The 25,961-nt window shown below is 47.9% G+C and overlaps 1 protein-coding gene across 1 annotated transcript; it reads left to right on the top strand.

Moving 5' to 3' along the window:
- The first annotated feature begins 894 nt into the window (after window positions 1–894).
- On the top strand, window positions 895–25,737 carry LOC148819648 (vesicular glutamate transporter 2.1). Its single transcript, XM_088934830.1, has 12 exons — window positions 895–1,818; window positions 4,463–4,718; window positions 6,166–6,284; window positions 9,995–10,109; window positions 14,467–14,554; window positions 15,398–15,484; window positions 15,601–15,743; window positions 16,520–16,669; window positions 19,111–19,243; window positions 20,006–20,116; window positions 22,462–22,589; window positions 23,810–25,737. The coding sequence occupies exons 1-12, from the start codon at window positions 1,736–1,738 to the stop codon at window positions 24,146–24,148; spliced, it is 1,752 nt and encodes a 583-aa protein (XP_088790956.1). The 5' UTR covers window positions 895–1,735; the 3' UTR covers window positions 24,149–25,737.
- Window positions 25,738–25,961: the final 224 nt, after the last annotated feature.

Here is a 25,961-nt window from a genome sequence, read left to right as displayed (position 1 = left end):
GTGAATAAAAGCTCGCCTGTTGCCGGGGCCGCTCCGTTAAGCCGTAGAAAGCCTCTCCTATTGATTATTTTCTTCAAAGAGCGAATGCAGCACGCAAATAGCACACCCGCGTAATGGCCTCAAACTTCACGATCCTCAGCGCTGTGGAGAGCGGTGTGCGGGGCGCTGTTTTATTCGGCAGGCAGTGCGAAAATATCGCTGCGGGTGCTGAGAGTATTGTGGAGTTCGCGTCGAATCTAGGGTGTGGCGTCTGGGTGAATAGCGTGTCAGAACTGAGAGCCGCCGCGATGAATAGCTCAGATCCCTTCTGTCTCTTTTAGGGGAGTTTGTATCGCGATGGGAGAGGGGGGAAGAAACCTGCTTCTTGTCTTGCGAGGGGCGCCAAGAGGAATGATAAAGGAGTTAAGAAAGTAGGGCAGGTTGCGTGATCCATCGTTCCCAACGAGGAGTCGCCAGAATCTGACGTGTGTGCGTCCAAGCCGGGTCTGTGCGAGCAGGGGAGAGGGAGGGAGAGAGGGAGAAATGAAAGCAACTCGTCAATTTTTCATAAAGTCCTGCTCTGGGGACGAGCCTCCGGTTTCCATAGCAGCGCCGGCCCGGAGCACGGAGGGGACCCGGCGGCGCTTTTGATCTGAACACTCGATCACCCCCCCCCCACTGTCCGTCCGTCCGTCCCCAGTCTGTAAAAAAAAAAAAAGTAAAGTTGCAAACCAACCAGACCCCAGTTTTTCGGAATACGGTCATTTTGAACGGCGTGGGGGAAACGGAGGGGCTGCCGTGCTCAGGTCCCAGGCCGGGGTCGGCTTGTTACGATAAAAATGAAGACATTGACCTCTCTCTCCCCCCCCCCGAAAACCACCCTCCTCACACACCTCTTACAACATCCTCCCCCCCCCCCGCCCCTCCGCTCTCCCTCCCCGCCTCTAACGCGTAGCGCGCTGGCGGAGCAGCTGGAGCGGCGGTCCGAGAGCGCAGACAGACCACCCCGCCTGCCGGCTCTGTCCTTGGTGCTGAACACGCGCGTTCCGGACCTGCTGCCCGAATGGATCCGCTCTGACCCGGAGCCGGTAACAGCACGCGAGGGGACCGCCCCGGGGCGCGCGTGTCGGGCTCGCTCTCTCCGCAGGTCCACCTGAAGAGGGGTCTCTCTCTCTCTCTTTTTTTCCCCCCTCTCTCTTTAAAATTTTGGATTAATTTTTTTAATTTTGGATTTAGGATTTTTTGGACATTTAGGCGATCTTCTCGTTTTCTACAGCACATATTTTGTTTTGGTTCAATTTTTTTCACCGCCCCCCCCCCAGTGAATGAACCTCAGATTGTTAAAGGGGGGGTTCTCTTCACTTTCGATAAAGATTTTTTTTTTAAAGAACCGGAGACTCCAGGCGATGGCACCTTCCGCGCTCAGTGCGAGAGAGGCGAGCGAAGCGCTCCAGACTTTGTAATTCGGAGCGAAGGCGCTGTCAGACGAGCCTCGCTTCTTCGCCTATGTAGGCGTTTTACAGCTCTCTCTGGTTGTGTGTGTTTGTGGGGGTTTTTTTTGTTGTTGTTGGGGGGGCGAGGGGAAACTTTGGGGGAACCGAAGCTGATGTTTTATTATTTTTGAGGGGGAAATATAAATTTACCCCCAACAAAAAAAATCAACGAATCTTAGCGGAATGTGCGGTCATATTTCCTCGTAATATGATTCTTCCGCAACAATAAAAATCAAGGCTGCTGGGACAAACATCTTGTGGATATGGATACCGTGAAGGAGACGGTGCTCGCCGGGAAAGAGCGGGTGAAGACGGTGGCGGTGAAGTCGCTCGGACATCTGTACAGGTAAGAGCCGACCGCCGGCCCGGCTGGTCTGCGGACTCGGGGTGGCGTGGGCTGTAGGGCTGGCGTCCGGCTGGCTGGGGGTCCCGCGTGTTGGTCTCGGTGAAGTTGATGCAAAAAGATTATTATTTTCTCTCTCTCGCTCTTCCTTTTCGAAGGCGACTTTAATGCCTTACGGGTCAGGTGTTCGATTCTGAATCTGGTAGCGTCCTCGAAAAATCGAGCAAAGCCCCAACACGGGTCCGTCTGCCGTTTGACGCCGAGACTTGAAGCGCCTGGGGGCGCAGATTTCATTTAAACAACAACAGAAAAAAAACAACAACAAAACCTTACCGTGGAGCCGGTTTTAAAAAACAAAATTTCGATTCCGTTTAGAGTCGGTAAAAAAAAAAGGCAATTGTGTGAAATAAAGCAGAATCTCGGGCGGTGAGACTGATCATCGAGAACAGGTTCCTCTGTAGCCCTGGGACGTGTTCGATCGCACAGTTCCCCCAGCGCGGTCTTTCGTTTTCCAAGAAACAGCCGTCTGATGCTTAAATAATTCATGGAACAAAAGTGATTCGAGGCTGCGGAGACCAAGGCTTTATTTTACATTATTTATTCTTCATCTGAACGCAGATCGATTGCTGTTGATATTAAATGTCGCACTCTGTTGTTTCAGCTTGTAGTAAATATTTTCCGCCCCGAACCGAAAGCGAAGTGAGGGATGAGCCGTTGTGCTCTATTGGCCTAAAAGCCGTCAAATTGTTGGGGTTTTTCTTTTTTTTCAAATCGCAACGTTTTTACATTCAATTATTAATAATGTTTTTTTTAACAATTCGTTTTTTTTTTAGTGATGATTAATAATAAAAAAAAACCCTCAACATTTCGTGTTTCCGAAACGGTCGCGGCGATTCGCACAGACATTCCGTTACACCGCGGTGTCCAGCGAGTCAAACTTGGCTGTATTTCCCTTCCTCTCCTTTATTGAATCCTCCCCACTGGACAGCAAATGCCTGTCTTCAATAATAAAATTAATTTAAACACAAAACCAGGGCTCTTTCTGAATGGGGTATTGTGTATCTACATTCCCACAGCCGTTAAACACGTCTGGAGAACATGCGGTGTTTCCATTCAGTGTAGATCTGAAGATTTTCGATCCATTGCCTTCTGAATATTGTTAATTTGAGGTGACTTCTATCTGCGGTTTGAAACGGAGATTCTCCTTCTGTTACATGAGGTTTTTCTACTCCATTTTCAAATAAAGAGGGAGTGCTTTCTGAATAATGAAACGTATTTTTAAAATTTGATTATTAACGAATCGAGCCAATACTTATATTATACCCCTTCTTCTTATTATTATTCAAAATCGTTCGTTTCTGTTCTAAAAATGAAGAATCGAAACGAATGAAAATGAAAAGATTTTCGTCGTGCTTTTTTTATGTTGTTGGCTAATTATGTTATATATATTTTATATTATATTATCATTTTTACGGCGCATTCTGAGAAAATATCATTCTCTCCATAATTTCGATCACTTTCTTATGTATTAGCTCATCTGGAAATGTATTTTCTCGTTGATTTGGAATTGTACAGGACCCAGTGACCCCTTTATCCCCTGCAATAAAACACAGTCACCAAGCAGATGTTGAGGTGTTTTCACATTCCCGGAATCCAGCTTCAGTCGTCCTTAATTCATCCTGTGCTTTTGGACGGGAGAAGGGTAGCAGAGCCCGACATTTCCCCTTTGTCTTCCGATCTGTGTACCTGTGTTGAAAAACCAGGAGGCCCAGGTTTGCTGGAAACGAGACACTGCACTGCGGTGCATTTCCACCTCACTGGACCAGGATATACTGAGTTATTATTATTCATATTATTATTATTCAATAATACAGGTACGGACATTCATAGGAAGGGCTCAGATACTGGGCTTTTTTCGTTCAGATGTAATTGTTTTCGTCGACGACGACGCGAAGGAAATGCACGAAATCTAATCCCGATTTTTGGAAATGATAAAACAAATCACGAACCGGCAAGTCTGCGCAAACCAGTCTGCCCCGGCACCTGTCGAGCACAGACCTGCTGTGGCTCCTGCTCTTATCAGACCCCGCTCCTCCAGGAGCCTGGCACCACGGCGCCCCCTCTTGGCGGGGCTCAATTAAGCCCCTCGACACCCTCGGCGTTCGATTGTAATCCCTCGGTTTCCGTCTCCGGCTCTATCTACCGTTTCGGAACCATTTGAGCTTTTAATAATAAAAAAAAACTATTGGAATTGAATTCGCGTCTAATTTCAGCGTCCGCTCGCTGCGTTCACCCGCCTCCCGAACTGGAGGACCCCAGTAATGAAATATTTCTAGTTTGAATGCACATTTTACTGTATTGCACAAAAACACACACACACACACACCGAGGAACTTAACCCGATCTTTGAGCTGGACCGAGCCACGCGTGGACTGCTCTCCGGTTGTGTTCTGCGTATCGCAGCGTGAACCCGCTCCGACAGATTGATCGTCGGTGACCCCAACCCCGCCTGTCCACTCGTGGAATTTTTTTTTTCACGTGGCTAAAGAAATATCCCGGCACGGGGCCGGCTCGTTAGTCCGCGGGTCGGGCCCGGTGGATCCGGCGCCACCGGGCTCCTGTGACGGTGTCCGCCTCTGACGCGCAGGGTGCTGGAGAAGAGGCAGAAGACGGGCGAGGTGATCGAGCTGACGGAGGACGGACGGCCCCTGGAGACCAGAGAGAAGAAGCCGCCCCTGTGCGACTGCACGTGCTTCGGGCTGCCCCGCCGCTACATCATCGCCATCATGAGCGGCCTGGGCTTCTGCATCTCCTTCGGCATCCGCTGCAACCTGGGCGTGGCCATCGTCGACATGGTCAACAACAGCACGGTGCACCAGGGCGGCAAGATCATCATCAAGGAGGTCCGTATTGCCCGGTGCTTCCCGACAGCCCCTAGTACCCTGCACATGTACCCGAATTCGGCGGAGCGGTAGCTCTGTGGCTAGGGATCTGCGCCTGTGCCTGGAAGGTTGCTGGTTCAAATCCCACAGCTGGCAGAGGATTCCTACTCCGTTGGGCCCCTGAGCAAGGCCCTGAACCCCAACTGCTCCAGGGGTGCTGTATAAATGGCTGACCCTGCGCTCTGACCCCCAGCTTCTCTCTCCCTGTCTGTGTGTCTCATGGAGAAAAGCTAGGGTATGCGAAAAGACAAATTCCTAATGCAAGAAATTGTATAGGGTTAATAAAGAATCATCATCATCAATTCACCCGAATGAACCCGAATGTACCCTAAAGTCCCCAGTGTACCCCAATGTACCCGCCAGAGCAGGGGAACACCCAACACGGGCCGGGTTTCTCTCCAGCAGAAAACTCTGCTCAGCTGAATTCGAACAAGGTTGTTTTTCAACTTAAAAGCGTTCAGAGGTCCAGCGGGGCTCCTGGCCCCTGACCCTAGACCACCGGGGCTCTGGAGGGGCACGTGTCACTGACCTAACCAATGAACACATGGCTAACTTGGTCGTGTCCTTACCCCGACTCGACCCGGCCGCCGTGAGAAGGGTTTCTGCGTCATAGACAGAATCGGGACGCCTCGTGCAGCGCTGCGGCTCGCGCAGGTGCTGCGATGACCTTGAGGCTGTCACGAGCTCTTTGGGAAGGGGGGGAGTCTCGAGAGTTGGAGAGGAGCGTGTAACACGTGCGATGTCAAATGACTTGCAGAGCAATTTTAATCTTTAAAAGACGTTTTCACATTATTCTGATAACGCATTACCTTGAAACATGAACTAAAATAGAATTTTGTCATTTTAAACGTATTATTATTATTATTTTTACTATCACTGTTATTATTATTATTATTAAAACGAACTGCAGTTTTCCGCCTCTGTTCTCGCCGGGGAATTGTACTTTTCATCTTAACAAATAATTCTAGAAAAATATACCTAAGATGAAAATACGCCCCGACGCTGTTTTAGTTTTATAACCTAAACGAAAACAAAGAGAAACGAACGGAGCCAATAAACTATTTAAACACAAATTACACGGCAATATTTTCTGCTGAAGCTAAATGGAAAAAAATGTGTATACCCGATCGTTATCATCGTCTGTATAATAATCTATAATTGTTGATCATCAATATCAGTAGTAATAATAATAACTTTATTTTATATAGCGCCTTTAAAGGTGGCTTCTCAAAGCGCTTTACAGAATGTAGTATTCCTTTAGTTCCCGATAATTAACTAGAATATTAGTATAATTCGTGATTTAATATGGATGTTTCGTTTAATGTTTAATTCAATCGTCCACGAAATTAAGAAACTGCTAACATATTTGCGTTTTTGCTAACTGGCGTTCCTGTTTTCTTTCTCCCAGAAAGCGAAGTTCAACTGGGACCCGGAGACAGTGGGCATGATCCATGGCTCCTTCTTCTGGGGCTACATAGTGACTCAGATCCCGGGAGGGTATATATCGTCCAGACTGGCAGCTAACAGGTAACTCATGCTGCAAATACATTTCCGGCCGGAAGCGGCAGGTGCGCCCGCGCGCCCCGGTGAGCTCTCACCCCGCCCTCCCGAGCGCGCGGGCGCAAGGTGATGCGACGTCAGGGCGAGCCGTGACGTCATTGCGCGCGAGACGGGTTGTCCGGGCAGAAATTTCTCCGAACGGCAAAATCCGAGTCTCATATAGAGACTGGGGCTGATCGGCCGTGAAGTTATTAGTAGATTCATTTCGATTATATTTTTCGATATTGTATTAACATCTTTATATATGTTTATATATAATATAATATAGCGAATAATTATAGCTAATAATATATATTGAATATATTATAAATATACCGTATACATATATTTATATTTATAAATATTGTAATATACAATTAAATTTATATATAATACATATTTCAGGTGGGAGCTGCGTCAGCATGCGCAGGCTACAAAGGAACAAGTAACAGGTTTATTCCATGCTGAAAAAAAGAAGAAAGAGAACACAACGTTTCGGCCGTGGAGCCTTCTTCAGATATAATAAATATAGTGAATAACTATTTGTTTAGTATAGTTAATAATTATTCTCCATATTTGAGTGATTTGAATAGTCTTACCTTAAATAATCTTTTTTTTAATTTTCTGTTGCACTTTGATTTGCGGATCTTTTTAAAATGACGTATGAGCTTTTTATTTGAAATACCCGTACGTGCATATTCCCATCACAAGGTAACCTCGTGTATTTTTCCTCTTCCGCGCTTTTCGATTGAACAGTGAAAGGAAAGCGAAGGGGGGGGGGGGGGGGGCAGGTTTTATTTTGGCCCGGGTCTCGCGGTGGGACCCCCGGTCGCCCGGGTCTCGCGGTGATCCCCGGCGGCCCGTGACAGAGCCTCGCGCGGCTTTAATGAGCAAGAGCGTGCAGATGGAGGCGCGAGCGCTCAGCACCCCGAGAGGTTCTGCTCCACCTGTTAATGAGACCCCGGGAGGGGTCCGCCTCCGAGCCGGGTCCTAGAGCCTGTTCGGTCTCCGGGCGCAGCCGGGATACACCGGCTCTAGTTCATCTGAAGAGAGAGAAAAAATATTTTTACTGCGTTCGTCAACGTTGTCACTTCCCTGTAGTCGGATTAATTGTAACTATTTTCAGATTAGAGCGAACTACTTATTATTATTATTATTGTAGCTCTCTGTGCCACCGTTGACGGGCATAGAGTTTAACAATTATCAAAAACTAGTCATTTCGTGTAATTATTATTATTGTTATTATTATACACACACCCGAAGAAGGCTCCACAGCCGAAACGTTGTGTTTTATTTTCTTTTCAGCAGAGAATAAACCTTTACCTGTTCCTTTACAGCCTGCGCATGGTAACGCAGCTCCCCACTTCAACTACTACTTATTATTTTATTATTATTATTATTATTATTGTAGCTCTCTGTGCCGCCGTTGACGGGCAGAGAGTTTAAGAATATTACAAACTTGCCGCTCGTGTAACCGTTATGATGCCGATGAGACTATCGACGGGCGCGCAGTCAGGCCCGGATCAGGCCCGGTTCGCAGACCGGGGGTTCGGCGCCTCTTTGTCTAAACCGATTCGGAACACGGAGGCCCTGGTTGCCGGCGCCGACATTTGGTTTTAAATTCTGTTTAAACTACAAAACAGAGAGACTCCCTTCTAACACAAGAAAGCCGACTGATAGCAATACTGTATATCGCAATGACGTCTATTTTCAGATTTTCTGTAGCGCAGGGTGCGCGTCAGTGTCCTTGTTTTTATATATCTTTTAGCAAGGACTTTTTTATGCAGAATGTAATCCTGGCAGCAGAACCTACTGCTATTAGAGCAGCTTTATTATTATTTGATTTAACGTGATTCTTATAAGCCTTTAATGAAATTGTAATTTTGTCATTTTAAAGGTATTATTATTAAGATGCAATAATTGAATGGTATTATTTTAATAAATGAGAAAGTGTTCCGATCCTAGAGCAGCATCGCGCTGGTAGAAGCCGATCCAAACGATGATCCCCGAAGTGTCGATCACGCTTGATCGGGCGCGTTGATCTTGTTGATCAAGCCCCGCACGGGCGCCTCCGGAGCTCGGACTGAGGCGCGCTCCAGCGCGACCGGGGCCGCGCGCCTGTGCGCGGGGAGGGGGAGAGGGGGACCCCCACCTGAATGGAAAAACCAAGAGCTCGTGTCACACGTAATTCATTAGGGCAACCTCGTCAAAAAAAACAGACTCCGTCGACCCCCCTTCCGGGACTGTCCGCTTTTAATCGTTTTCACTTTTTATAACAGAATTGTTTTTTACTTTTAACGATTTTTAGACCTTTGCATGACTGGAATTATTGTATTGTTTCCATTATTATTATTATTATTATTTTATTATTATTACGACTACTACTAATAATAATAATAATGTGATATGGTACATAAAGTATGATTTCCCTATTTTACCGACAACGGAATTGGAAATGTACTGTAACTCAAATGAAAACAGTCGCGCTGTCCACGTATTTAGCGTGTGAATAAAAAACCCTGCCTGGTTCCGGGTATTTCTCTGAAAACACGGTTGTTATTTATTTCCAGTCTTGAATTTTCCGATGAGGTTCGCCTTCGGGAGAGACGCTAAAAGCGGCCAGATGCTCGCAGAAAGAGCGCGGTTCGGTTCCGATCAGTTTTTCTTCGACCGCTCCCTGTCGATAACCGCGGCTTACTTCTCGCAGTGGGGACATTTCGAAACGCTTTCGAAACGCTTTCCGCATTTCGTTTTCGTTGGAACATTTATTAACTACGGGGTCGATTGTTTTTCCCATATATAAACATTATTTCAGATTCACGCCGCGAAACCGAACGTTTGTCTTCGTTTTTGCCCGGAGGGCATTTCAAAGGCTCCTATAGCGCAGGGTGTAATTTTTAGGAGACGACAAAGAAAGATTTTAAAAGGAAATATATGCATATATAAACTTTAACATAGTGAGATGTAACTTGGAGATGCCGGCAACGCCATCCAATTTTGATCATTTTGTCACAGACACAATTCATTCTAAATAGATAAAGGCATCGTTATTTATTTTTAATTATGTGTTATTGTGCGCTTCCATCGAATTAACACCCTTTAACATCTGGGTGTCTTAATTTATTTTTGGAAAGCAACAAAACAGATTTTCTCCTGTCACGTTAAAGCAAAACACCTTCTTAGACGCGAGTTGAGCAGTGAAAAATTATCCAGTTATCCGAGCAACGCGTTACACAAACTGTGAATGAATGCTGTTCGCATCTGGCCTGCCAGTGGCATAGGTGCGTAGGCATGCGACATAGGGAATATTTATTTTTAATATAAAATTTATAATTATTTCGTATTCGGGTGTATGAATATCTTTGTGGGTGTATTCGTTGGAAAACATCTACGCGAAGTACGGAATTTTTATTGGAAGCACCGAAACGCCCTTGAAAAATTAAATAAGGCGTTAAAGTCTGTATTGTACGGAAGCGACTTAATTTGAGCTGAATACTTCTGAGTTTTTTTTTGTAATTTTTAACCCTAGCGAGTCCCTAACGAAATAACGAAACGCGCGTTACTCCTGCCAAAGAGGAGCGCGTTTAAGCTGCATAAGCCCCCAGCTGGTGGGGAGCGGGGGTGCCGCGGCTGTCGGGGTGTCACTGGCCACGGTGTCCCCCGCTTGCCGCGAGCTCACGAGCCTGTTCCCGTTCCAGGGTGTTCGGCGCCGCGATCCTCCTCACCTCCACCCTCAACATGCTCATCCCCTCCGCCGCCCGGGTGCACTACGGCTGCGTCATCTTCGTCAGGATACTGCAGGGGCTCGTGGAGGTGAGGCCGGGGAGGGGGGTGGAGTCGTGACCCGCTCAGTTCATCTTGGGGTGCTCTGAAGTGTGTTCACGTTCAGTGGCAGGCCGTGTGATTTCACCCCGACTCATTCTGAGGGTTTCCTCGGGGTTTCTGTGTGTCTTGGGTCTTGGTCGATCTCTGATATGCCGCCGTTGGCCCGTGTACAGTTTCAGACCGGTGGGTGCGGCCCCCTGTGTCTTTGGCTGGTGTCACAGCAAATCTTTCACGCTTGTGAAGGAGAGCAGCTCCAAGCTACAGAGCAAGCCTACTCCTGCCACAGGCGGATTCATCTAGCCTGAGGAAATTCTTTGGATCGTGACCCCGAATTGGATTAGTGGTTATTGAAAGTGATGCGATGTGATGATGATGATGATGATGATGATGAAGATCTTGGGTATTATCCATCCTGGGTCATCTCTGGTGGCAAAGCTGCAGCCTCCTAATGGATCTGCACTGCCACTGATGTGGAGGTTTGAACCCATCACTGTCATTGTACAGGAGCCAGTCTTCACAGCCGCAGTCTGGGTGAACTGCGTTGCGGAGCTGCTGACATTAACATGTGTAGAGCCCTGCTATTCATGCCGTAGGGAAGATCTCTCTGGGACGTGTCCCCTGACACAGCGGAAGTCATTCTCTCCCTGCCTGCTGCCCGTCGCTGTGTGTCAGGAGTGGCACACACACGAAGGGATCTTTCTGCCCCACCTGCTTTTTTCAAGGTGGTACCGGGAACCTCATTTCTTGAAGGAAAATCGTTACCGTCCTGTGGCCGTTCCCCCGTGTTCCCTCACTTTCCATCGAGTCCATTTGCACTTGGCTCTCCCTGATCCCTGAACCTGATTCCTGAACCCTGAACCCTAATCCCAGAACCTCGATCCCTGATTCATGATCCCTGAACCCTGATTCATGATACATGATTCACGCTTCACGATTCACAATCCCTGAACCCTGATCCATGATTCACGATTCATGATCCCTGAACCCTGATCCATGATTCACGATTCATGACTCATGACTCATGACTCACGATTTACCATTCATGATCCCTGAACCCTGAGCCCTAAACTCTGATCCCTGATCTGAGCCTTCCCTTTGTCAGGATTTTGAAAAGCCAGTCTCTTGCCTCTCAGCTCATCTGCTACCAGGGGAGGGTAGAGGGCACCAAGGAACATGCAGACCGAACAGATGCCCATGATCTCAGAGTAGATTCATTCTTCCCCTTGGCTGTCAGGGAGTCCCGCAGGCATGGATGGATGGATGATGGACGCTGTCATAACTGCTCATACCTCCACTCCTGCGCTATTACAACTATATTGGAGGTCCCGTTGCTATAGGTGCCTTATGGGATTTGTCCTTGAGCTGCTGAGCGGGGGCTCATTATTGCAGGGGGCGTCCCGGCGGCGGGCCGTTGTTCCAGAAGGAAATACAGCTGTGCAGGTTCTCACCGCCATGTGGGAGACGTCTGGGAATGGGCTTGTTCTGTGGCAGTGTAAAACTAGGGCAACACGACAAGTTAATACAGGAGAGATCCCACCTTGCCTGCCCAGGAACTTCGAAACCTCTGTGCAGACTAATTTCCCCTGATCTTCCCCGACTTCCTACTGGGAAGCCAGTGTTTCTAATCATGGATTAAATGTTGATCAATAACACAATGGAAAATGCACATCACTGCAGCCTTCTGCAAAACAAATATTTTTTGGTTACCTCCTAGACCAGAGGTATCTAATGACTCGTGTAAATGAAAGATTTATCAAGCATTACTAAGTGACATATCGGGATTATTTCCAACCTTTACTGTAGATCAACTGGATATTAATAATATACCCCAGTTCTCATCATAGTGGTGAGCCTAATCAATATAATCTGTTTTTATATAAGTCCTTAATAATATCTTAATAGATAGCTTACTGACAGTGAGAACAGTGTCATCCACTCTCTGTTCTGTGAAAATCCTCCATCTGTCCAGGTGGAAATAAAGACAGAGGCACATACAGTAGATTTATTTTCTTTGCTCAGTTGTTCACAAGGTCTCTCACAATTTTGGGGGTTTGCAAACAAAGGACTGAGCACAGCACCCCCTACACCCCCCCCCCCCCCAACACCACCTGATGTGACGTATTAATCAATACTGCCAGAGCAAGTTGTCTGCAGAGCAATCAATCACCGCTAGCAGGTTGGAACAGAAATTCGTTCTGTGTGGCGGACGATGGTGTCACTGCTGACACTTGCTAAATCTTTAATGTGATAAAGCTGGCATCCATTTTAATTACTACCTGCGTGATTCTTTTTTCATAGCGCAGCTCCATGGGGAATGCAAGTGATTCTGAGCAACAGAGATTGCTTCACCTGAAATCGAATCAAATCAAACAGACCTGCAACACCTCACTCCGCTTATTCACAAAGTGTATGGTCACTTGCTCGCAAGTGCCTTGGGGCAGCCTTGTTGTGAAAGGCGCTTTATAAAAATACATTGAATTGAATTGAATTGAATTCTCCCCTGCCTGCCTGACTCAACCCCCAACCCCTGTGTTTCCCAACTGTTTTAAAGCACTGTTGAAAATATTCACTCATTTGTGTAATTGTCTGTCATCGTGCATACTCACGAAAAAGCTTGGTGTCTTTTCTTGTGATGTCTGTCAGAAACCCGATTTTTTCCACATGTGCAGCCCATCCACGAGACACAAACAAATGCTCTTCTGGAAATCGAAAGCACAAAGGTGTGAAAAAAATCTGATGATTCTTTTTCTGTTACTTGCTCTGAAGGGAAAAAAATGAGGGAGAAAGACTAACAGAATTAAGAGGATGAATTTAATTATTCTGTTTTAGTTTCTCACAGTACTATCCATATTTTATAGATGTAGACTTGTGCTGGTGACATGGATAAGTTACGTCACGGGCATTTGAGTTAATTACAGTAAATTAAACAATAGATTTTAGAATTCTCCCCTAGCAAGCCCTAGCAATTTGTATCTACCAATAGTTGATCGTGCACCAATTAGTGTTTAATGAATGTGTAACAGAAATTTTCTTCATGCTTAATAAGTCACTCGTCTGTTTGAATATGCTCTGTGCGTTAGATGGGAACTCATTAATCTTCATTCAAACCTTGAGTTACAAAGAATTGTTTATTGCAGTGGCTGGGCATCAAGGTTTCGGGATTCGTTCCAAAAACCACAGTGTCTTGTCACACTCCTGCTCGAAAACCAAAATGTGGCATTTTTTAGCTGAAGGTCTTAAATGTGACGTTTCTGGATTCATGTGAATTTGGAGGTAATGTCAGATGAGGAGAAAGCTCTAATAAATTAACTCCATTAAGAAGCTATTAAAAACAAAAAAGGCTTGTTTTCCTGGTGACTTCTGACAATTCTGAGACATGGTGATCTTAATCACCTACGCTCTTTGCTCTCTCTTGTCACTAAGCTATGAAGACAAAGTCTTGCTCTCAGTGTTTGCTCCACAGACTGGCTGCTCTCTGTATAAAGTCCCAGAAGCTTCTTACTGTCGTTAATGTCTTTTTACTCAAAGTGACCTCTTTTCTAATACTGTTGCCCAGAACAGGCACAGCACTCTGAACAGAGTTGCAATAGAATGCGTTGTGTTATAGCCAGCAGCTCTATCCCAGACAGCCCCACTGGAGCTCAGCAGGTGTGAGCCTGGTCAGTACCTGGATGGGAGACTCCTGGGAAAGCTGAGGCTGCTGCTGGAAGAGGAGTTGTGGGGCCAGTAGGGGGTGCTCACCCTGTGGTCTGTGTGGGTCCTAATGGCCCAGTATAGTGATGAGGACACTATACTGTTAAAAGGCGCCGTCCTTTGGATGAGATGTAAAACTGAGGTCCTGACTCTTTGTGGTCATTAAAAATCCCAGGGTGTCTCTCGAGAAGAGTAGGGGTGTAACCCCGGTGTCCTGGCCAAATTTCCCACTGGCCTTTACCAATCATGGCCTCCTGATAACCCCCATCTCTGAACTGGCTTCATCACTCTGCTCTCCTCCCCACTGAGAGCTGGTGTGTGGGAGAGGACTGGAGCATCATCCAGGTGGGGCTGCACAATGGTGGGGGTGGAGGGTATCCCCATTACCTGTAAAGAGCTCTGAGTTGCGTGTCCAGAAAAGTGTTATATAAGTGTAAGGAATTCTTATTGTTATTTGTACATCTTTACAAAGTCTCCCAGCCTATTCACTGTTTTTTTCTCAGTTGTATTGCACTCTGTGGAGTAGACTGTTAATGGGTCAACATGAATGCCCGGATCCTTTCTCGTGGATCGCCCTTGCTGGGTCGTTGCCACCTATCAGGTGTTTCTATTGCACAGTGTGAGCAAGGCTAACGCATGACTCTGTGTGCAGGGAGTCACATACCCTGCCTGCCATGGGATCTGGAGTAAATGGGCGCCACCTCTGGAAAGAAGCAGACTGGCCACCACCTCCTTCTGTGGTAAATGATGCGTTTATTATCATTGACGCTGAGCATGCAACCCTTTTCGGGAATCATCAGATATTTTATTTGGACTCCTATGGGGCTGTGATCTGGTTATCGGGTCAGGGCCAAGGGGAATGGTCAATCCTTACCCCAGAGGTCAGCTGGAAGCAGCCTGACCCAATTCCTCCCACCTCTTCCCCGACCTCCTACCCTGTGCGTCCCGGCAGGGTGTGCCAGGGCAGCACCAGCAGCCTGGTGTGGCCAACTGGTAACCCCATGAGCTAGGGGCTGCAGTGTGGTGCACTGGTTAGGGTGCTGGACTCATAACTGGAAGGTTGTGGGCTCTCTGGCTAAGGATCTGCGCCTGTGGCTGGAAGGTTGCCGGTTCAAATCCCATGTCCGGCAGAGGAATCCTGTCCGTTGGGCCCATGAGCAAGGCCCTTCACCCCAACTGCTCCAGTGGTGCTGTATAAGTGGCTGAACCTGCGCTCTGACCCCAAGCTTCTCTCCCTGTCTGTGTGTCTCATGGAGAGCAAGCTGGGTTATGTGAAAAGATGAATTCTTAATGCAAGAAATTGTATATGCCCAATAAAGTGATCTTATCTTATCTCTTCCCCCTTTGGCAAGATGCATCCCTAGAATTGCTTCAGTAATGCAGCCCATTAGATTTAAATAGGTATAAATACTGTATAAGTTCCCCTGGATGGATGCATCAGTTGCATTAATTAATAATGCTAACAAATAATAGCTTATGCTCCGTCCTGTGCTGAAGTTGACCTTTGACCCACTCCGTGTTCAAGCTCTTGGCTTTTGCTGGGCGCAGCACTGTGTTCTCAAGCTCTTCCTGTCTCCCTGCAGGCTCCTACGCTGGTGCCGTTATAGCCATGCCCCTCGCCGGGATCTTAGTGCAATACTCCGGGTGGTCTTCGGTCTTCTATGTGTACGGTACGTGTGCCAGGTGGCTCGGACTTTCGTGGTAAATTATCCCCGCCCTCTGTCAGTCCCGTTCCCACTGTTTCCCACTGACGTGTCTCCCCTCCCCCCCCCGCCTGCCGCTGCAGGGTGTTTCGGGATGTTCTGGTACATGTTCTGGATTCTGGTGTCGTACGAGAGCCCCGCCGTGCACCCCACCATCACGGACGAGGAGCGCAGCTACATCGAGGAGAGCATCGGGGAGAGCGCCAAGCTGCTGGGCCCCGCAGAGGTGAGCGAGCCCACAAGCTGTCCAGCAGAGCGGCTCCCCCTGCTGGCGAGAGGTGGCCTTGAGATAAGAGCGCAGGAGGCATCTGACCCGGAGTCTTTCAGGGGGTCAGAGGGAGGATGGGAATATAGCGCGGAGGCCGTCGTTAAGGAAAGGAACGGTGCTCGTCCGCAAGTGCTAATTGGTTGAGTGATGGGGCATCTGGGTGTGGGATCTGACAGGGAAAGGTTGCTATCCGTCAGTGGGATGCTGGAGCCTAATGGATGTTCTCGCTCTTCGACCGAGTTCATTTGAACATCGTTAGGCGTAGCGGTTTGGCTCCGCGCTAGATCGAGCTGACGTGGCAGCTGTTCCGGTAGACACGGCGGAACACCTGCTCAGGACCGTGTGGACTGTGGTCTTCTTCTCTGATACACAGCTGATGCTCTCACTGCTGAGCCAGGGCAGTGGACAGAGGTAGTCATAGCAGAAATGGCAACCTAATGGCTAGGAAATCCTATGGACTATTAAAGGAATGTCAGCCGGAATGATCAGAGTGCATTCCCTGCACCCCTGCTTGTGCATGGCTTCTGCTCTTGTCCTGAATTAAATTGAATGCTTTGCACAAACAAACTGTGCCGTTATATTAGTATTTCTTTATTCAATTTTTTTATTCTGCCCGTTTGCCGCCCTCTTGCAAAATGGAAAGGAACATAGTTTGAATGAAATCTGTGGTTTGACTTGCTTCTCTTGCTATTGTCATTCTGCAAATAGCTGTTGACTTTCTTCTCCTTCTCCAGAAATACAAGACCCCCTGGAAAAAGTTCTTTACCTCCATGCCAGTCTATGCAATCATCGTTGCCAACTTCTGTAGAAGCTGGACTTTCTACCTGCTGCTCATCAGCCAGCCTGCCTACTTCGAAGAGGTGTTCGGGTTCGAGATCAGCAAGGTCAGAGTCCGTCCAGCAGGGAAGATTCAAGCTCACGTGATTCTGAGCAGTTTTGGATTATTAAAGGGGAACTGCAGTCCCAGTTTGTCAGACCGGTTATTAATCTCGGTAACAAAATAAATTCATTGACGGTACAGAAAAAACATGTTCCAAATTCCAAATTAAGCACAAGATTGTGAGCTTTGTGAAAGTACCGTATTGTCACAAACCCCTGGTCTCGCCATGGACGAGAGCGAGGCGCACTATGACATAAAGCAGCCCTTCCTGCTCACTAGTCCCTGTCATGACCGACGAACTGTGATGTACAAGCAAATAAGTACATAATTGTGCAGCAGACATCTCACTGCAGAAATGTTCCAGCGTGATCTGCGTGCAGAGTTAACAAGTAAGTTCTATTTAGCTGCAAAACCATCTTGAAGTCGAGAGCGATATTTCTATTAGGTTAAAACAGATGCATTCACAAGCCCGCTTGTTTCAAGTGTAATAGGGCTGCTTCACCTCACCGGGCATTTTGTTGCCTCGTTCTGAATCGCAGTCAATGACAGCAATATGGAGCTGCGCTTAGCTGGAAATTTCGTCTATTTAGAAATGTAAATCGAAGGTTTTACAAGTTACTGTGCACATTTCCTTTCATCATGGTTTGAGACGCGCTCATCAATGCTGATTCTTTCTAACCCCGAAATATAAAAATAGTGTTGCAGTTCCTCTTTAATCTTTTGTTATTGGAATTACCATGGCTACGGCCTTATTCTGCCTTGGGTGTTTCTTTAGCAATGGCAATACTGTTGCCCCTTTGTGTCGATTGGGAGGTCCAGAGACCCCAGGCTTCGCTCGTTCCTCCTCTGTGACCCTGTCCTTGCTGGACACCACTCAGGGTCCAGGTCTTGTAGGACCAGTGTCAGGAGGTGGCAGCGGAGAAGCAGCCCCAAGGCACAGGGAAATAATGAAAACCCGGTATATTCCTGCGCAATTCGAACACCCTGCTTTCATGCAGTGTTTGTCCCAGGGAGCTGGCTCTCAGGATTTATTGTCCCTCTGCCTGCAGTGCTCAAGTGGGAGGAGCATGGGTCACTTCCAGTTTAGCGATACCCCAGTGCTTCCCTAGGCTTGCCATCTGATTATTACCTGCAGTAAGATTTACTGTATCTGCATCAGGCCTCAATGTAATCAAGCCCACGTCTCTCCAGTGCCATGATGTGTAATGACAGGCGTGCATAGATGCACCATTCCATAAATATCTCAAACCCTTACAGTGATGTGAGGAGCCAGGCCAAAGGAAGATGTTAATCTTGTACCTGCGCCTCTTTTTTGCCAAGTGATTGATCTTTTGCTTTGCTCTGGGGAGGATTAGCAGAGCAGAGCTCTGGGCAGGAAGGAGTCGAGTGGAAGGAGGCTGGTGTGTGTTTTCAGGCAGACGGTAGCTCCTGTTGCTTTAATTCCCTCCAGGCCTAATGGGAATTCAGGCTCTGACGATGGTTAGAGCTGTGCTGGGCCCATCTGTGTGTCTTTTTACACTTTCTGTGTAAAAACCACATTCACCTTCTAGACTCCTCTCTACTGCTAATTATTAATTAATGAGACTGAGCTCTCACTCAAAATATATTTGTAGACATTTATTCAACAGGGTATGTCACTGGAACAATCTGAAGGGCTGTGTTTACGGGGATTTGAACCCATAATAAGATAAGATCAGATGATTAGTGTATTTTCACAGGTGTTATGCAAAACACTGAATTATGTTCCCAGCTATTGAAGCTCCCTGTGCACACGGTTGAAGCTGACAGCCAGACTTCTTCCGAGAACCAGCTGGATGAGATCCCCAGATCAGTTTGCTGCTAACTACCCTATGGGTCTGAGCAGCCTGCAAGCCTACTGTCATTCGTAACTGTTCATAGGAACTACAACAGCTGAACTTTTTAGATTATTTTATAAGTCGTCGAGACGGACAGGAATCGCACTGTTCCTCTGCAAGAGCGAGGCCGTGGAGAGCTTCATGCAGTGAGGGCACCCCAAGCTGCACAGACAGCGTGCTCAAGAGGCCGAGAGGCAGGGTGATGGGCAGACAGGCCGAGCTGGATAGCGGGTGTGCGTGCGTGCGTGCGTGCGTGCGTGTGTGTGTGCGTGTATGTGTGTGGCAAGGGGCACTATGACTGCTTGAACCCTCGTGCCATCTCACTGAAACTGACTGTGCAACAGGAGTCCTTCGGCACCATAACATCTAAGAAAGCTATTTACTGTATCACTAGGATTTAGAGTTCAAGACATTTTATACTTTTACGTTGGATTGATCTTTTTTGTATTGTATAAGATGCCATGCAGAGCAGCACTAAAAATGATACAGTGCAATTGATTCCAGTGCTTGACCACTGCATGTTCAGGGTCTCTCAGCTGATTGTGGTAGAACGCGCTCTGAACGGTCAGTCAATGGCTTTTCTCTCCAGGTGGGCATGCTGTCGGCCGTCCCTCATCTGGTCATGACCATCATCGTGCCCATTGGAGGGCAGATTGCGGACTTCCTCCGAAGCAAGAACATCCTCTCCACCACCACGGTCCGCAAAATCATGAACTGTGGAGGTAAGGCCTTCCAGGCCAGGGGGAGGGCGAAGCAGAGGGGGAGAAGGTGTTCAGTTTCGAACCCAGAAGATACGTCATTCAGGGTTAAAATAGGAGGTCATCCCAGCTCATCCTGGTTTTCATGGCCTTTAACATTTTAGGGAACATGTGAGTCCCCTCCTGCACACCAGTCCATTGCAGAGCTTAGCTCCCCTCAGCTCTGCTGGTCCCCACTCCTTCAGCTGGGGTAGAGAACCTCACCCCAGGTCCAACAGCAGTGTCTGCAGCAGGGACTCGAACCCACAACCCATCCAGAGCTGTGAGTCCAGAGATTCATCCACTATGCTTTACTGCTCCTCCAGGGTTACAGTATAAACAGTAATCTAGGAGCTTCTTGAAGAAGAAAACAATATATATACAGTACAGTATACTGTATATACCCAGGTGTGCCAGACAAATAAAACTCAGGTGCACACATGTTGTGGAACGAGATAAAGGACTAAGGTAGGAGATCCACATACCGTGAAAAACAAACAGCACACACAACGCATAATAATCGTGCAGCTTCAATGACAGGCAGAACACAGGTTTGGGAGGAGAGACAGCTCCTTAACTCTAGGACCGGACTGCCCGGATGTACCATGGGGAATATCTCGTCCTTAGCCAGGCTGCTCACAGATAAAGCAGGACTGCAGTCTCTTTGCTTTCCCATGGGTGAAACGAAACTGTAGGATGCCGTCTCCCCATGCACGTGGATTCTGAGTCGTGTGTTGCCTGCTGCAGGGTTCGGCATGGAGGCCACGCTGCTGCTGGTGGTGGGTTACTCTCACAGTAAAGCAGTGGCCATCTCCTTCCTGGTCCTGGCTGTGGGCTTCAGCGGCTTCGCCATATCAGGTGAGTTCCCACGAGCCCCTGCAGTCCCCGGCCCCCACGGGAAGAGAGCGCATCTCTGTGTCACGCATTCCACACACTCTCACAGACGCCGTCACATTCCCACGCGCACCCACTCAAACAGACGCTCACGCCTGGACTAATCTTCCCATCGCCTCTCACTCCCATCACTACGTCACTTCTACCCTCCTCTTTTCCCCTACCATCGCTCACTATTTCAGATTCTCTTTGGAGCTCCCTAGTGCGCGCACCCTCCTTCTTTCGGTTTTGATCTCACTATTGCTTCCTGGACTGTCGCATGTTTCTGACCTCGTCTCTGCCTTTTGCGATTGGAGTTGTTGCCTCGATTGAACTGTCCCAGCCCGGTTTGTGCCTTTCGCCTGCCCATCGGTTTTTTGAGTATAAGGACTTGCGTTTTTTGTTACATTTTCTATCAGGGACTTCCTGCAACCATGTGGGGACATCACCAACTTGAACCCTGCAGAGGGTCTTTATTCTTTAGCATAACGATTGCCAGCACTCTGTCTGCAAGCCCAGAGATTTCGGAACTGATGCCTGGTGTGCTGCATGCTGAAATGCCTAAGCAGAAAAAAAACGATGCAAGGACCGAAGAGATTCGCACTGAATGCACGCATTGGCTTTTATCTGAAGGGCTGTATGCGGCTGTTGATTGCATGTGGGGATATACCACTGAGACAATACTTCCAGTTCAGGAAAATTATTGACAGAAAAAAAGATAATGGAGTTCCAGTGACTTTATAAGTAATTTATAAACGGTCAAATGTCCTTCTTGCTCTTTGCATTTTAAGGAATGTGACTCGGCAATATGGAACTCCAAAGGGTGGGAGAGCCAAGCAGAAGGTACAATACAGTGAGCACTGTGAGGAAACAGGACTGATGAATTTGTGAAATCCCAGGGCAGGCTGCCTTAATGTCTGGAGTGAAAATTAATGAAAGTCTGCTCACACTCCTGGAGCTGCGCAGGGCGTTAAACTGGATCAATAAGCATGATTTATTAGCAGGCGCATCTTGAAGTGGACCGTCCTCCTGGTCATCTGTTAGCAATTAGAGATACGCTAATGACCAGAGAGTGCGGGAGCCCCAGGTACAGCTCGGAGCGCCGGTGCTCCTCTGTGCTGCAGCCTGTTCGATTTCTCACACCCCAGAGAGAGGAGTGCTTTCGCTCAATGCGCACACCTGGAGGGCAGAGGGTTTTTTTTTTGTCGAAAGCCTTTAATAATTGAAAAGCGTTCCTCAGAGGGACACGGGGGACACAAAAGGTTTCTGCTGGAAAAAAAACATTCCTTTCCAGCCGCCAAAGAAGCTGCCTTTCTGGTGCTTGTGCTCGGCTTTTTTGCTCTAGAAATAATTAGGCTGACGAGACATAGTCGTAGACAAAACTGATTCCTACAGAAGTTCTGTAACGGAGCCGTTCTTTCGGGACCCTATGCAGACGACACAATCCGGTGGAGTGAGGAAAACACGGGGGGAAAAGCAGGGGGGAGTCAGGAATGAAAACAGGGGGCGTGTCCCTGGTGCGCTGGGGTTCGGGGGAGGTGTGGCCGAGGCAAACTGTCCAAAACTGAGTCCAATGGGGAATCCGAGAGAAGGCAAAAGTCCAGAGCCGGGCGGTCCATCCAAGACAAACGGGATTAAAGCTGGAACCGGGTCGGAACCAGCACAGGAACAGGAACTTAAAACCTTGACAGGACCAGGCGCTCCAGGTCCCGGACTCGCCTGGTGCAGGAACCAGTGCAGAGCCCTTAACAGAGTGAGCGCCCGGCTCTTATAGGACGGGGGGCAGGAACCGGAGGCAGGTGCAGGGGATGAGTACAGAACAGGGAAGGGCTGGAGCGTCCTTAAGAGGAGGGGTTTAGGATCAGGACAGTTCAGTTCAGTTCAGTTTATTGTCATAGGCACAAGTGCAATGAAGTGCTTATTTGCATGTATGCTCCAATACAAAGATATTAAGGAAACACCAACAACATAAACACAGAACAGCAGCAGCAGCAACAACAAGTTAAATAACATACATCTTAGAAAAAAAAAACATCAGTGTGAGGCAGTGGTTGAGCTCAGTAATCTGACAGCTTGTGGGAAGAAACTGTCTCTGAACCTGGACGTTCGTGCCTTTATGCTCCCATAATGCTTAGGAGCGTTAAAAATGGGACAAAAACATGAAACGTGTTCTTCTCAATACCTCAACTCAAACTTCCGCCCTCAGAAATGACGGTGTGCCTTATCCTTTACTGGTTTTCGGGGAGGGATAAGCCAGAAGTGTCCAGTTGTGGTTTCTCCACGGCAACGCATCCCTTATTCCTGCTGATCCCATCTCTCCCTGTCCTCAGGTTTCAACGTCAACCACCTGGACATCGCGCCGCGGTACGCCAGCATCCTCATGGGCATCTCCAACGGCGTGGGCACCCTGTCGGGGATGGTGTGCCCGTTGATCGTGGGCGCCATGACCAAGCACAAGGTAGCACGGCATGGCTCATTATATTCTGCCCCCCCCCCCAGGGGGCGCTCTCGGGCAGCAGTCCTGGGGGTCGTTCAGCAGAGTCTTGGATTCGGAAGCTTGTGACAGAGTACCCTGGGTCTGTCCCCAGGATTGTGAGATGGATATTCTGTCTGGACTGGATCTGGGTGTGTTGTTCTGAGGGTGAGGGGATTGGGAGTAGATGTTGCTCGTCAGTTAGTGCCTTAGCTGGGTGCCGTAAAGATAAGAGGTCCATAGAGGCCGCCATCTTGTCTTGGCGTCTATGTGACACCAGTCGTCAGTTGCTAGTTAGCTCACGAACCTTTTTTTGTGCTCAAATTTTCTCTTGGGAGAATATAATACAATATAACAACATACTCATTAACCATTTTGAAGTTGTAGCTGGGAGGGGTCAGTTACACAAAAAGTCAAGAATCCATTTCTGATGGCGTGTGCTAATGCGCACTGTGATAGCAATCCAATATGTCACAATAGTGACAGCAGGTCAGTTTGTAACACACTCCTGCTGCAACTGGCTTTTAGACAAGCGCACATTCCACCTGGTTGGTTGGAAGGAAGCATCCCAGTGTGCAACTGTTTCCTGGAGTCTTAAACCAGCTTCTTTAAGGCTAGCACCGAAGATTGGTTCGTCTCAATAAGCTTCTTTTTGGAAGAGGCTCCTTTCTTCAGATATTTCCGAGAAGACAAAGCAGTCGTGAGGATAGATGAAAATCCTTTTTGGCGGTACTGCAATTAGACGTTCTTAAAACCGGTCTGGAATCCCAGCATGCCGTGTGTGTTGTCAGCCATCACAAGGCCTGCTGGGTAGCGCTGCATGACCTCTGACCTCCTACCCAGGCCACTCTGATTGTAAAAAGAACATCCAGTAGAAACAGGTCAGCTCGGTATCCAGTAGATGTATTACAGCATCCATTTTAAACGGCCTTAGTATATTAGAATGCTTAGATTACTAGGAGATGTTTACTGGTGAGCAGTTTGTACCGTTAGAAACCAGCTGCTTACTACAGCGGAGACCCAGTGGAATTTCACCTAAGATCAGTTAGATCAGATCAAAACCCGGAGCCCGCTCTCAAATTAGAGTCAATAAAGGTTGCAGTCACCAAGCGGGTCAACACTGGGCCAGCGATTCTTCTGTTTGGGGGGGGGGGTGGGTGAGTCTGAGCCCACGGTGAGTGACTCCCTGTGCCCCCCCCCCGCAGACGCGCGAGGAGTGGCAGTACGTGTTCCTGATCGCGGCGCTGGTGCACTACGGCGGGGTGATCTTCTACGGGCTCTTCGCCTCGGGGGAGAAGCAGCCCTGGGCCGACCCCGAGGAGACCAGCGACGAGAAGTGCGGCTTCATCCACGAGGACGAGCTGGCGGAGGAGACGGGGGACATCACTCAGGGCTACAGCAGCTTCGGCCCGGCCAGGACGTACGGAGCCACCACCCAGCTGAACGGAGGCTGGCCCAGCGGCTGGGAAAAGAAGGAGGAGTACGTGCAGGAGGAGGCGCAGCAGGGCAGCTACGCCTACAAGCAGGAGGGGGACTATTCATAAGCGGAGAAGCCAAACAGTGGATATGTCGCGTGGTGTCTGTGAGTTTAAAAACAAAAACGACAAAAAAAAAAGAAAATTCATCGTGGTTCATTTGCACAAACTTAAAAAACAAAACTAAAGAAAAAATAGTGGTGTAAAACGTGAAAAAAAAGGATGTAAAACACGATTCAACATGGCGGGTTGTAAATGTATACATGAATATATGAATTTATTTGGAAGTGCAATCTGTATAAAAAAAAAATATTGTGACATTTTTCACCTCATTACGCCAGCTTTCTCCACCTGTAGAAGAATTAGGATGTATAATTTATAGACCCAGACTGTACTGGGACAAATTACTGGCTCCGCGTGAGCCAGATATCGTAGTAACATCGACAAAAATGACCGTGCGTACCGTAGTTGACCATTGTAGTACCAGTACCTGCTCCGTTTTAAATGTTTTGTAGTGTTTGGATAGCGAAGTGTTGGCTTTGATTTGAATGTCGCAGTCTCGATATTTCCTTTCGTTTTGTTTTTTTAACCTAGATTGGATATTTTTTTCTCCCCCTCCCCAAAATCCCCACGATTCCGTTAAGACACGCTGGGGTGGGGTGGGGGGGGGTTATTCTTGCCTTTGTGGTTTAAGAGCACACAAACGTACAAAACACAAACCCGAAATCGACAAAAAAAGGGCCATATTTTTGTAATGGACAAGAAGGCTTCAAGGACTCCTGTGCTGCGGATTGAGTCTTGTGGAGACCGGACCGCTCGGAGCAATAAGACGGGCGATTCAAGGCACCGTCCCGGGGTGTGGATGTCTGGAGGACGCCGGGCTTCGAAGCCTGCGTGAATGACGAGTCGGCAGGTTCGCACGATAAACCAAAGGCGACATCTAGCCTGGAGAGTCTAGGCTGGTTCCCCACGGGAGGACCAGCCGAGAGAGTCACTAGCCGCTCCCGGCTCACGTCTTCATCCTGTATCTGATGGACTTGGGCCGCAGTCTGTGTACAGAGCAATAAGCGCACAGCCGCGCCGCCGGCGTCACCCCCATCTCCTACACCTGTGTGTAACGCGGAAGTATTTAACTGTAGCTGTTTTTTTTTTGTTCTGTTCTGGAGTCGTGTGATGTTCAAACAAACAAAAAAAACTGAGACGTGGTGAGAGTCGGACACTGACCTCCTGGCATGAGTTTGGGGAGCCACCACTGACCCCCCCTTCCCGGAGTCCAAACATCCGTCGCTGTCCTGTCTGTTCCCAATGGAGTGATCCGGAGGGGCGTGCTTGCTCTCCGGTCTCCTTTTCTCTCGATTGAACCGTGTCGTGTTAGTGGTTGGAACCCCTTCCCCCCCCCCTTCTAGAGTCGCAATATATAAGGATTGTTTGCAAAGGTGTTTAACTTTAAAAAAAATAATAAAATAAAAATAATAATGGCGCTACTACAGATGTTCTACATTTCTACATGACTCAAGGTCCCATTCTCGCTTTGTGCCTCAGAAGTGAAGTGATCGTGTGGTTCTATGGCTTATCTTGGTGTGTTCAATGGAGAGGTTTGTTGCTGTCAAAAAGTGTTAATAAAATGCTCTATATATCCTTTTGTAAAAAAAACTCAAGAAGTGGCTTCCCTTTGCCTTTTTTACTTATAAGATACAAAAACACTCCTTTGTTATTGTATGTGGGACAACACACGTAACAATTCTACAAAGGTAGAACATAGGGTCTGCAATATAGGGGTACACAGATGGGTGTGGTATAGAATATAGGGGTGAGTGGGATGGGTTTGGTATAGCTAGAATATAGGTATACACTGATGGGTGTGGTATAGAATATAGGGGTA

The sequence above is a fragment of the Atractosteus spatula genome, chromosome 16 (genome assembly GCF_055471065.1).
Source record: "Atractosteus spatula isolate fAtrSpa1 chromosome 16, fAtrSpa1.hap1, whole genome shotgun sequence".
Taxonomy (NCBI): Eukaryota; Metazoa; Chordata; class Actinopteri; order Semionotiformes; family Lepisosteidae; genus Atractosteus; species Atractosteus spatula.
This window is presented reverse-complemented; position numbering and strand designations above follow the sequence as displayed.

What these genes read in the sequence shown, in the direction of transcription:
- LOC148819648 (XM_088934830.1), top strand. Translation starts at nt 1,736, where the DNA reads ATGGATACCGTGAAGGAGACGGTGCTCGCCGGGAAAGAGCGGGTGAAG. An exon ending in TCGCTCGGACATCTGTACAG is followed by an intron (nt 1,819 to 4,462) that starts GTAAGAGCCGAC and finishes TCTGACGCGCAG; the next exon opens with GGTGCTGGAGAAGAGGCAGA. An exon ending in TCCAGACTGGCAGCTAACAG is followed by an intron (nt 6,285 to 9,994) that starts GTAACTCATGCT and finishes TTCCCGTTCCAG; the next exon opens with GGTGTTCGGCGCCGCGATCC.